The following is a 13,733-nucleotide window of genomic DNA, read 5'->3' as shown; positions in this document are numbered from 1 at the left end:
ACTGACTTGCTCAGTAATAGAGCTCTAAGAGTCACTTAAGATATATATAGTGACATTTTGTGTCAAGTTCCAGATAGTACCATGGTATCACATTAAGTGATAGATTAACACCTGAAAAGGCAAAGGAGCCATTGAACATTTGGTCAACATGCAAGTCATCAAAAGAAATTGACTTGCAAGTATGAAGAATGTAACTACTACACTTCCCTCTTCTCAAAATTAAAGGTTAAAATAATTACCATTCAAACACTAACTCATCAGCTTAGATAGTTCAAAAGGGTTTTTCTCCATTGCCCTTGCAGAGATGACGATATCCTGCTATGTTGCTTTTGAGTCTCAATTTCAAGTCAGGGAAAAAAGACAGAATAATGCTATTTTAGACAAAAAAAAAGAAGTCTATTTCCAAGGTAGGATAACAGTAACAGTGCATGCTGACAATGTATATTCCACAGAGACTCGAAGTCAGTATTTGAAAATGAGTTTTTTAATTTGGTCCATTACTTTTATTTTATACATATACCTCTGCTGGTTCTATTTTCTGCAGCAGCACTAGCTACGTACACCACACTTGTGCTTTTTTTTTTTAAACTACATGGCCTTTAGTGAAAATGCAACATTTGAAGAACTAACATTAACAGTCTGCATCATCACAGAAAATGAATCCTTAATAATTATTCATACACCAAGTAACTGTAAACCCAAATCATTTCAGAAGACCTGAATGTGTCAAGAACTTTGACAATTATGACTGGAGCCAGGAAACTGTAGCACTGCAGAATTTCTTATGAATTTTTCTAGTTACTTTTTATAAATGCTGTCCTAGATGACAGCTTAATGTGTACCACATGCAATATTTATTCTTCTTCAGTGTCAGACTGTCTAGCCATCCAAGGGAATACAAAGAATGTCACTTATTAGGATAAAAGCACAAGGAAGGTAATCAAGGACATATGTAACATCAGCCAATCATGCCCTATTTCAACATCCTATTCCATTCATAACAGTTCAACAATTATTTGCTTACTGATAACTTGCTTTCAGGCTGTTTGTGTTCCCCATAATGGTGGTTTGCATTTATTTTGCTCTTTAGAATTGGACACTTGCTGTGCCATGCATGTTTGTCAAAACTTTATATCTTCTGTCAGAAACAGCGTTAGCACATCAAATCATTTCTGTGTCAGAAATCACTAATAGAACAATCTAGTTACCTTTTATGTCAACAGGGCACTGACATAACCAGAAATCAGAAACAAAAGGCTATCACACAACCACATGCTGCTGCAAGACAGGCAACTAAAATGCTTCTGTTTAATATACCTTGAGCATATAACAATATCTTTATTGAAAACCTAATACAGAAATTAGACCTTGACTAGAATGCAAAAATATTTCAGAAATACAGTCTAGGCATAAAGACATTAGCCGCTTTTTTGAGCTTGTATAACTAAATTCGTTACTAGTCCTCCATGTCTCTTTGACGACATTTTTAGTTATTTATCTTACAGCACACCTACATGGAATACTTGCAGACATTCTTCAGCTGACTCCAATCTACCTGATGGAAGCAAGTTATGAAGAATCATTAATTTACAAAGACAAATAGAGACAGGCAGATAGAGGGAGCCAAAGACAAACATTTACCTTCCATAAAGTTATTTTTAAATAATAATAATTTAAAGAATCCTACAGGAAACTGAACACGCGTGCACATGCACACACACTTCATTAATCTGAGTATCCTGAGACATCAAGATTTTATTAAATAAAAACAGGTATGGATTTAATGAGCCTCTGAAATAAAACAAGCTGGAAGAACCATCACATGTTTTAGATCCACAACATTTTGTAGGTTTTCAATGTATTAGGTGTTAAGATTATTTATTTTAATAAAAGCCATTTGTTTGGACTTAAAATTATTTTCACTTCAGAAGTGTAACACTGTGCCAGTACATGAAAACCAAAGTGAAACTTTATCAAACGGATCTGATTAATCCATTCTCACTGTTCAACCCAATGAAGTACAAAATCAGCACATGCATCTACTCTTTCACCTATTTATCTTCTAAATGTCTCTTCAGTTTTTAGAATTATTTATTATTTAGTATTATTGCTGGAACGCAGTAAATCCCAAACTTTATCTTATTGTAATTTCTTACCAAATTAACAATAATTAAGGTCAAGCATTGGTAACAAAGGGTAAATAAACTATCAAATGAGATATACTATGAAATAAGTTATCGAATGGGATAGATCTCCCATTAAAGTGATATAACCTACAAACTTTTCTCTCCAATTTAAACATGAAGAAGCACCTATTCTTGGTTTTAAAACAAGTATACATAAAACCAGTGACTATAAACGTGTGAACATCAGTCGTTATTATTAATCATTATAGGAAACTCAAACTGTGAAAACAAAATACTCTGCCAAAACTTTAGAAGGTAACTAACTGCTCTTGGGAAAAAAGAGCAATTAAAAGAAAACATATATCCATATACTTAATATATAAAATCGAGCTATAAATAACCACAAAATAAAAAGCTTTTAATAATTTTTAAAGCATCATATTTTCAAAAATAACTGTCATTGAAAGATGTCTGTCAACTGTAAAACAAATAATTTACTTCAGCACAAAAATAAACTTGAAAAATGCATGCCAAACCAAAGCAGCTTTTATTTCCAACTGTATAAAAGAATTTCCTTTCAGACATTTTTCTATTTGTAATAAATTATTTTTCATTGACTGATGTTTAACACTTACTTATTTGTAGAAAGCAGCAATATTCCATAAACCGTTCTTCCAGAGAATGGCAATGCCACAAACAAATCACAAAAGAAAATTTCAGGAGGTATTAGATCCTAACACAAGGAATGAGAAATACTTGCTTTGCTCATCCAGCATGGAACAGGGACGAGGACACAGCCGCTCACCTCTCTACAGTCATTCAAAAGCCTTTCTCTCCGCCTTCCAACTTCTCAACAGGACCCACACAAAAATAAACATACACTGGTGGGTTTTAAATGTCGCGTCAGATATAGTGATAATAATAATGACCCAACAGATGTTAAAAGCAGGGCACACATACCCAAAGCATCTATTTTTTCCTTGATTTGAAAGAGCAACTTACTTGCTTCAAGGACTACATTCAAATTCTGTTTCTATGTTGTCTGGCTAACAATACTCATTCATTCTGAAAGGTGCATGGCTCTGTAAGTTAATAATAAACTAATAACTTCACATACCATAACTTAAGAATACACAATTCCTATCAAACATAATAATAATAATACTCTTTTAAATGTGATTTTGCACAATCCTACTAGATGATTTATAAAGAAAAAAAAAAGGGGGCAAAATACCCTTTACTTAAAAGAACAAAAAATCCTATTTTCTAGCATGAGACCTGCTCATTACTGGGACAAATTCAAGCTAATCTTCTAGCTCATGAGCCAAACCATGGCATTTGTAGATCAGCCCCTACTCCTCTTTCCACGTCAAAACTCTCCTGAGGTTCCAACACGCAGAACAGATAACTCGATTCAGCTACAGTATATTAGCATACAGCACTTTAAGAGTAATGACAGAAGTGTAACTGGACCTTTTTAACTTATGTCACAAAAAGGAATACATTTCTACTAGTCAACAGTAAACAGACAAACGCATCAGAACAGAGCTCCTCCATGTACATTTTGACTCTCATTTGCAATCAATGGATAATCTTTATCCCTGAGAAATACAACTGAGAAGACTATTTCACCTTACTCCCTTCTCTGTCTCGTCAATGTTATTTCATGCACACAAAAATCACTGCAGTGAAGGTGGCTGTGCTTATAATACGCAAGACGAGTAAGGAAACTTCTTCATTAGCAATATCTCTCATCACAAATTTGAAATGTGAAAGGGATTTTGACACCAACATCTACTGTCTTACATGCACAGTCAAATTGTTTTACTCCAAAATGAGTAAGAGTGAATTCACTGAAACTATTTACCACCCTGTAGACAGATGACAGCACTGATATGGTGGTTAGAACCCTTATCTGTTCCAAAATCCCCGCGGATCTGCTGATGGGGTTGTGTTGCTGATGCTCAGAACTAGTAAACCTCAACTGGAACATACTGTAAATTCCAGAATCTGGTCCTCAGCATAAAGGCTGATTTCTTAAGTTGCTTTCCCTTCCCTGTTTGTCCTTTTTGTAACAAAGACAAGTGAGGAAAACTTTTTTCTTTTTGTCTTGTACTTTATCCGTTTCAATGTTTAAGTTAGTTGATTTCTCTGGGTCTGAGCACTATGACAGAAAGGTGCCTACTCCCCTAAATAGAAGCAAGTATGAATCTAAGAACATAAGCCAATAAAAAGCAAGATGAGAAATCTCTGAAGCTGAAAATTTCAGCATAGAGCCTATGAAAAGGTATCAAGCTACTGAAAATACCCAAACTCATTTAGCTGACAGTAAAAGTAATATGGGGCTGCTTGACTGTACCTTGTCAAAAGCTATGCACTAAACTGCAGTGACATACAGCAAATGCATTTACGACAGAAACATTCTAAAAAAGAATCTATTCACAAGCTAGAAATCCTCATTTAGGCATGGGAGCAGCATGCTGTTTAGCCAATCAAGCCTGTGATACCAGCGTTCAGTGAAGGACCACAGCTACATACAGGCTACACTGAAATCACTCCAGGCACATTTGGAAAGCCTTTGACAAAGAGGACTGACAGAACGGACGATACTTCTGCAGATGTCATTCAGGAGATGACTGACATTATTCCAGGGGAAAAAAAAAAGCAATTACTAGACAATATCAATATTTTTATTAGGTAACTTGATTTTAAAAGAGAGCATTCCTTCACACCCTACCAAAAAAAAAAAACACACATTTTTCTATGTCACCAGCAAAGAAGCTTTTAGGGAAATAGTAAAGAAAACTAAGGCATAAAGCACAAAATTCCCAAGTGTTGGAATGCAAGCTGCAGAAAATTAAAGTAAGCCTTTCCTTTTACACAAAAAAATGGGAAGAGGAACAGTCATTTATCAGTCTTTACTTTCTCCAACTATATTATGCAGTAACAAAAATCTACACCTGGACATATCTGTGTGTCTCAGATTTGTTTCTGAGCTGTTTTTGAGCATTCTTCACTTTTAAACAGACTGAAATTTGAAAAGGATGTTGTACCTCATGATACAGCCAGAGTCCATTTCATGTCATTTTGCAATGACTTTGCAACAAAGTTTGTCATCGTCTTTGACTATGTCACCACATATCATTTTCTGTGGAAGTCCCTCTCTGCACTGCTTACTGAATGAAGCAAAGTTGTGTAATTAATTGATTTGACACCCAATGCCAAATTATTCTCTCCCCTAGTACTATACATCCTAAGTAGAATGTGTTTATAAATGGTGACAAAAATAGTTATTGAAAACTTCCAGTTTGAATGAAGATTGTGAAAATGCAAAGTTTCTCAAATGCTTAGACGGTATACAAATAGAGATGCCCCCTTCTTACTCCTCACTGTTTTGGGCAACTTTATCAGCAGTTATGTTTTTGCCTGTTGAAAGCTAGCACCTATTGCTTTAGATTCTGCCTATGAAAACACAAGTGTTTAAACTAAATATCACACAAGTTACTTGATTCTCAGAATTGCCAAGGTAGACTCAAAATTATTACATTATCAGGTAGCAATTCCTAAGATTACGAGCCAACTATAAAACTGGTGGAGCATCTGAACTTAGAGTTGCAGTTGTTCAACACTACTCCGCAGCCACAGAGCTGTGTTTGAAGAGCTCAGTGATGACAGCCAAAAAAGTGATGACAGACAAAATAAGACTCCAACAAACCCCAAGATCATCATCTGGAGAGAGAACAAGAAAAGGAACAGAAGATGGGAAGCAAATCTGAGTTCTTCAGAAAAGGGCTTGGGATAACATGCAGCTGGGTAAGACAGCGCTCGCACACAGAGCGATGAAGTTGCAGAGAAATGAGAGATGCTTTCAGCAGAGCCTTACTGACATGAAGTATTAAGTAGCAGCTCTTTTGCAGTACTCTGATAGCACAGTCAGCTTGAAGCACATGGATGGTCTCGGAGCATACAAGAGACTCTCTAGGAGCTAACGCACTGAGGCCTGGGCGGGTATTTCGAGCTGCGGTATGGAGGGCTGACATCCGCACCCTTTGCAACGCTGCACAAACAGTGCTTCACTACAGCGGCCACCCTGCTCTCTCCAGTCTGCAGTACTTGGTGAGTTGTAGAATAGCTTAAGGCTACCTTCACCTGCCTAGGAAAGGCCTTGCCAAGAACCGGGGGGCTCCCTGCCACCACCACCCATTTTACCCAGTTTCAAGACCCAAGATGTCCTAGGTGAATTACTGAGGCCTTACTTCCTGACTTCACAACCAGAGTTTTAGCCACTTCTAACTGCCACGTTGTAATTAAGTGGGCTGAACACTTTGAAAGCAGCTTCACCGTGCAGTATTGTCCATTTTTAAAACATCCCAGATGACTTTTTTTTTTCTTTGAAAAGCTTTGCTTAGGAGCCAAAACTTTACATGTGGCACACAGCAAACTTGGTATCAGAGAGAAACCACTGCACTTCCATGAAAATCCATCTAGATTTAGTAACCTCATAATCTATCAAAAAAAGAAAACCAAACAACAGAACACCAACTCATGTCCTCAGGAGAAAACCTCCTCAAATTTAACACTGAACAGTCTCAAAGGTTTAACCTCTTTATATGCCCCACAGCACCCGTACATGAGTGGAGCTAGATTTTTTTTTTGGCTTGTTTGTGGTCTTTTTTTGCCTTGTTTTGGGGTTTGAAGCAAGGTTACCCATTGGAGACGAGAGCAGGGAATCCATCTTCCCTATGCTTAGAGACAGGTCTCCAGTTCCTGCTGCTAGCCAAACAATATGCATTCACATTCAAATGGGCGGAGGAAGAGGCAAAGCAAAGCGGGAAGCCTGGTGAAAGAAATCCAGTCTGAAGGACTGGACTGGAACTAAGCCAGCAAGAATGGGATGAAACCAGAGAAAAGGGAGAGAATCTGGCAAAGGTCCAAGGAGGATACTTCAGCTAGGAAAAGGCTGGAGCAAAAAAAAAAATGGGACAGACAGAACAACTGAATGAAAAGTCACTGGAAATGGTAAGATAGTGACAAGAAGCCAACTGGGAATGTCAGGCAAAGATGCCAGAAAGAAGAGAGATTGCAATTAGGTTGATGGGTGAGAAATTAATTTGTATTCATTAATTAATTTGTATGAGACATAATAAAGAATAGCTGTTTATTAAGCAAACAGCATGCACCATCCCCTATTAATGTATGTAAGTGCTCTATGGAAAACATATGCAAGCCTCTAGTTAAAACAAAGCTGTGATGTAAGGTCTTCTGTCTCACAGGCAGCAAAGGTACGAGAGGAAATCTAAATTCTCATCTTGTTAACTCTGAATATCTGACTGTAAAATGCGTATGCCGAATGCCATTTATGCACAGATAATTACCCACTCATTACTTTTTTTTTAAAAAAAAAGATTTCAGTTGTAAGGCAGGGACAAGCATTACATATTAAGAAAAATTCTAAATTTTCCAGATCCATCAGCATAGAAGAGAACCTTAAATCAACTATATCAAAGAAGCTTCTCAATACCACAATTTATAACTGAAATTTAAAGAATTTTAAAGAATTGTACATTCTTGAAAATGTACATACAATTTATCTGCCTAAACATCCATTACTACGTGACCTACAGCATATTTAAATATACACAACATAATCAGAAAATAAACGTAATTCAGAAGCTGAAGTTAGTGACAACAGCATTCTGCACTGACTTGGGTACCCTGCTACATGACCAATATGCTGGTATTGGTGAATAACTGTTCTAAAGGCTGTAGCTGGTTTAAGACTCCGTGTGCCATGTCAAAAAGATGTACTTCTGTTTCCCTCTGCACTGCTAATGTTCATTACCTACAGGATCCCTCCTTTCAGGAGAGGAACTACGTTTAGATATCTGGTCCAGTTTTTTTTTTTTTTAAAGCAAAATCTGCAAAGTTCATGTATTTCAGACAGCTTTTGGAAAAGGCTGAAACGTAGACAGTGGAAAGAGATGGTTTTTGTGGAACTAACATTGAGATGTTTCATATTTTTATTTAGTCACCATACTTTCAATTGTAAAGGAGGTGGAGCTGGCCCACAGCTGTTCTTTGTCTGTGTTTCCTGTAAATCTATTTATTAGAAGGATTCTTAAATATACATATTGTTAATACTGCTCATTAAAATGTTTTGTTTCATGATATGTCACACCAATGTTACCATTTTCATTAATATGTGCTTGTTTTAAATGTCTTTTGGAAGGTTTCAAACTGAAATGTAGGTGAAATGCTATGGAACAATTTTTACTTTTTTTTTTTTTAACCATAGAGATCAAATATTCACTGCTAACAAATCCAAGAAGAATCTATACAGAGAAAATATATTCAGGACTTCTCTAAAAGCAGACATTATTTAAGGGTGGATGGGGAAGTTTTGGAGCTGAAGGGTATTTTTCATGTTGAATTATGTTTTTTTTTTTTCCAAGTTTTCTTTTCTTGTTTTTAACAGGCGTGCTGAAGACATGAAAACCTTCTGGATATTGTTTCTTTTCCTCTCAGTCCTCTTGCACTGAGTCCTCTGCGCTCTAACAACACACGAAGTTACCTTGCTGTTTTGTTAAGATGGAGAACACACAGCTATCAGATCTATTCTACCAGTGGACATGTACCCACAGAAATAAGACCAAGAACATCAAGTCTCCAGTCACCACCAGGTGCTAACTTTCTAAGTAGTCTAAAAGTGAAAGGTTGGGCAAAGCAGATAAATTCATGCACAAGCCCATTGGGTCTTCCTTGTAGTTTACCCTTGACATTTTTTTCTTCATGTCTTTTTTTTTTTTGGTTATATTTGGAACATCTGAAGCAATATGGAAAAGATGAATGAAAAAGGATTATTCACTCTCATACTACAAGATCTAAGGAGCATCAAATGAAATTATGATGTGGCAGATCCAAAACAAGCATAAGGAAGTACTTCTCCATATAGCACATAGTTAAACTGTGGAAGTCCTTGCTCCAGGATATTGGGATGCCAAGAGTATACTTAGGTTGAAAAGGTCAATGGCTAAATTTATAGAATAAAAATCAGTCACAAATTATTAACCATAAGTATATCACATCTCGCTTAGTCAGTTCTACACTAACAGATTGCAAGAAGCTGGGCACATATACTCTATTTGCTTAATCTGTACCTATACTCTTCCCTGCACATCTGCTAGTGGCCTGTCAGAAACACGATACCAGAAAAAACAGACCTTTCATCTCACCTAATTGTGGCTCTTCTAGCTTAAGAACATAACAAATGCTATAAAAATTAACAGGAAGAGGGTTATTCATTACAACCAACGCACCTTCTTTAAACACATAGGAATAAGATATGTGAAGAGTTACCCTATCCCATCACAACCCAACTTGTTCATTAACAAGATGTCTACCCTAACATTCTGAGGAAGAACCCTTGATAGTAATGTTAACATAAATTTGGATACTCAAGAAGTCTGAATTGTTTTAGAAAACAATATACAAAGATCTGTATCAAGTCTCAAACAACTTAATGATGACACTATACATATTCCTAATTTCATGCTTCATATTAGAAAATCTTTAACATCATAGTCAGCTCTTTAAGTTGCATTCTATGCATAGACTGAAGAAAAAATTAAAAATCAATTGTTTAGACCTGAAGAGTTGAGTCAAAAGATTAGCCTGACACATAACAATGTTCCTGGTGCCCACTGCAAAGAATCATTCCCAATCGCTGCAACTAACAGTATGCTAAGTACAGTCCACTACATCCACTTATTAATTAGCTCAACATATTTCATAATTCATTTTCATATTATGATCTGCTAAAAGCATCCTCTTTAGCAAGACCAAAACAAACCTTTAATTAGGTGAAGGGCTGACAAGTCTTATGTCCTGGATTTACTTTACATCGTATAACTCAGAAAGCAGTTTTAATTGAAAAAGAATAAGCTCATTTAGAATACTATCATGATGAAGCTCAAATATACACTTATCATGTTAAGGTGGTAGTATAGCCATATAAAAATCATTAGGATTTATTAAAAGAAGAGATTAAGTATTCTCTTAGAGCATGGCAATATGTAGTAGGAACAGTTTCAGTGGATTCCTCTATACAACATCATGATTACTGTCATCTGATCATAACACAAGTGCAACTAACACAGCTGCCATGTCAGCTTCTCTTCAGGGGCTAGGTCTTAATCATAAATCAACTGAATGACTAATTCAACATTGTTAAAACCAGCAAGTAGCTGCTTGGAGCCATTCCAGTTTTTACATCTTTCAAAAGGTCAACACACCTACTCAGACACACAATAGTCCTATCTTTCACTGTGTTTTCTTCTTTTCTAGGATTGAAAAATAACATGTTAGCACTTAAATGTGTGTTTTAGCTAACAGTTAAAATGTTCATTAATTCTGAACGAATGACCCAGTAAAACAAAGACAATTTTAGTTTTCCTCTCATACCCACAATCAAAACACCTCTCCTCTTCTTTGCTGTTTTAAATACTTCTATAGTTGTAAAAGTCTTATGAAAACATTTATACTGCTGAGCATTTCCTGCATTAACCTTACTTTTGTTACAGTAATATTACAAATTATGCTCAGAAATAAACTTTTTCAACTTGAACGACAAGTCTAAATGTGGCTTACATTTCAAATGTGTACCTCTGCCCCTCAAAATAGTAACAAAAAATCACAAATTAAGTGGCATCTAACGGCAAAATATATTCTAATCATTTACATCTGCTTGCACCATACAAATGGCAAAGCCTACCGTTAGTATCCTTCATAGAAAAAATTTATTCTGCTCTTAAATATAAAAGCTATGTTGCATAAACAGAGGATTTAAAGCTGTAGCAGAATGGCTGAATGAAGGAAAATGGCAATCTTTCTGGTCCTAGTAGATGCCTTTCCCTATCACACAATGTTTCCCACTCATAAATACATGACAAATACTTCCTCAATCATTTTTTACGAGCAGGGATGCACAGGGGGTAGTCAATGGCTAGCTTGAGGGAAAATAGGAACAGCAGGAGGCAGAAACTGTACTGAAAATGGCTATGTGGTAAATTCTCTTCTGGAACATCACTCAGCTACCCAGGCTTTGATCTTTCGGCTACAATTACACTAACATCCATGAGATCTGGATATACTTTTTTAAAACTAAATCATTAATTGTAATAGAAACAGTTAAACCATTTCATTATATGACTTCTCAATTCAAACATCTGATTTTTTTTTACAAATTAAAAATTGTAATTTATACAAAGATTTGCTTTCAATTGGGTTTAACTATGTCATCATCACAACCAGTCTCACAAAAAACATGGGGTGACTGGCGACAGCTAAATCACAGACTGGCGTCTCCTAAGTAGTCTGTCTACCATTAGGGTCTGGGAAATGGTATTTACTGTACAATTAGAGCCAGTGAGCTCTACCTGTAATCATCCAAATACAGGTGTGAGGATCCTTTTTGGACAGGGAAACCGATGCATCCATTTTCACATAAACTTCCACATCTGTACTGTTTATAGCAAACCATAGGAAACCTCAACGTTTGTACTTGAAAAAAAAAAATCACCTAACAGAGCAAGTGCTACTACCCAGATTTTAAAGACTTTCCTGGATATAACCACTTTTAATGTTTAAACGTTCCTACATACAAAACATTTAAAGAATTAATAAATTAACAACTATAAAATTTGGCCAAACATGAAAAACTTAGATTATTACACCGTTTACCAAGTTCAATCCAAAGTCTGTGTTTTGGGGTGACATAGGTTCCTATTTAATAGATTAAATTTTGTTCTTTAATACTAACACAAAATTTCTTGGAGTATCATAAGGACAGTTTTAGTTGCAGTAATTTCACAGAATTTATTCTAATGATTTATTGGAGTTAACCATCTGACATTAATTATTGTTTTGGCTTCCAGTCTATGAATGTTTATTTTTCAGTTTAAAGCCTTCTCACTCTTTGATATCATATGGAAATGAGAATTTTTAATGGAAAATTGAAACCATGTGCATCTAAGTACTTAATGAAGTACAGGGAGAAACAGAGGGTGTACTTTAGGAGAATTCAGATATTCCGCTTTGGATACTTTTGATTTGTTTGGATGAGTTACATGCATATATCTGTTCACAAACATGCGTTTATACATCTTCAAAGTATCTCACAAGTGAAGTGTTTAAAGATGTGAATACTAAAAAAATAAGTTGTTTTTTTTTAAAATATACTGCTATTGATTTTTCTTCATAGTATACTATTTAATCCTGTTCCCTCCTCCACAAACCAAATATTTATCCCATCTAGAGCTTCCTCTGACATGCTAAATGCTGTACTTCTCAACAGCAGATTCCCAACGTATGTCTACCATGCTAGGACTGAATCTTCAACCAGTTCATTGAATGTCTGATAGATTGATTTCATAACCATCATGTACCTAAGTCACAATATTGATGTCAGGAATACGTGAACAAAACCTGCACTGTTTGTGGCATTAAAGACCATCAAGGCAGGACTATACACTGTAAGCAAAGTGCAAGCTGTAGCAAGGAAACAAGGAACCCAACTGCAAACAGAAGTGTACTGTTAAAATGTGCAATTTTGCCACAGTTTGAAAGCCTTCTGTGCAACTTACATAGCTTTACTCCTCTGGCATTCAATTCATTCCCTTGGAATGAAAAAGATGTTGTTCAGACGATCAGCATTATACAACAAGATAAAAATGTGTGTTTATTTAAATCTGTAGTTCTAAATCAAAGCTGTTTTCTTCATAGTTAATGGATTCACATAAAAATATAGGGAAGGAAAATATATTGTTTTCTATCCTACACTTTCATTCAGGGTTTCACCATATGCATTGTACTCAGCAGCATATCAGTGGGAACACAACAGGCAAAAAAAAGTGCAATGTTAGTTTTTATTCCTATTTTAATATACTTTGATCTTAATAAGCAAGGAATTATTCGCCATTGAAAAAAATGTGAAATAGAAATAAATCTAGATATTTGACCTGAACACACTCACCATTTGTTTTTCTTTCTTATGTAGTCTTTTTCAGAGAGGTTAACCAAGTAGATCATTGGTTTCGAAGTGAAAAACAAATGCTTGTTCAAAACATCGATCTAGAAGTGAAAATACAAGAGGAGAATTTTAAAAACAAGTTATACCAACTTAATTTTAGGACTCTTTTCCTCATGGCATTTCTGAGAAGGCTACAGAATTAAAGTTTAGTATGTAGATCACACTGACAAACACAGCACTGACTGATAAATTTAACATTCAGTACACTCTGAATATGAATTCTTTAAAAAAACTTTTAAAAGAGAAGACAGTAACAGGTAGCAAAATTAGAAGTCAATTCATGGGATAATACTTATAGCCTACCTCTTTGTCATTCCAATCATGATAGAAGCGGACAGCTTTCTTTTCATCTATTACCCAGGTTTTGATTTTGCACATTACGTCCTATGCAAGATCAAGAAAAAACAAAGTCAAAAACTCAGCTGGATATCAGACAATTCTCTTCCACAAACACGGCATGTATACATTAAAATTCAAAATGTACAAACGAATTAAAAATTAGATAGCATCTTTTAAAAACA

The 13,733-nt window shown here is 35.5% G+C and overlaps 1 protein-coding gene across 3 annotated transcripts in view; it reads right to left on the bottom strand.

The window, feature by feature from the left end:
• Window positions 1–13,733, bottom strand: part of OLA1 (Obg like ATPase 1) — a 109,816-nt gene that overhangs the window by 26,972 nt on the left and 69,111 nt on the right. For all 3 annotated transcript variants that reach the window (XM_066999662.1, XM_048061286.2, XM_066999663.1), the window contains 2 exons: window positions 13,516–13,596; window positions 13,156–13,253 (listed from right to left, as the gene is read on the bottom strand). In XM_066999662.1, the coding sequence (XP_066855763.1) occupies window positions 13,156–13,253; window positions 13,516–13,596 (179 nt within the window). The remainder of the gene's footprint in view (window positions 1–13,155; window positions 13,254–13,515; window positions 13,597–13,733) is intronic.

The sequence above is a fragment of the Anser cygnoides genome, chromosome 6 (genome assembly GCF_040182565.1).
Source record: "Anser cygnoides isolate HZ-2024a breed goose chromosome 6, Taihu_goose_T2T_genome, whole genome shotgun sequence".
Lineage (NCBI taxonomy): Eukaryota > Metazoa > Chordata > Aves > Anseriformes > Anatidae > Anser > Anser cygnoides.
Note: the sequence above shows the minus strand (reverse complement) of the source record. Positions and strands in the feature narration are given on the sequence as shown.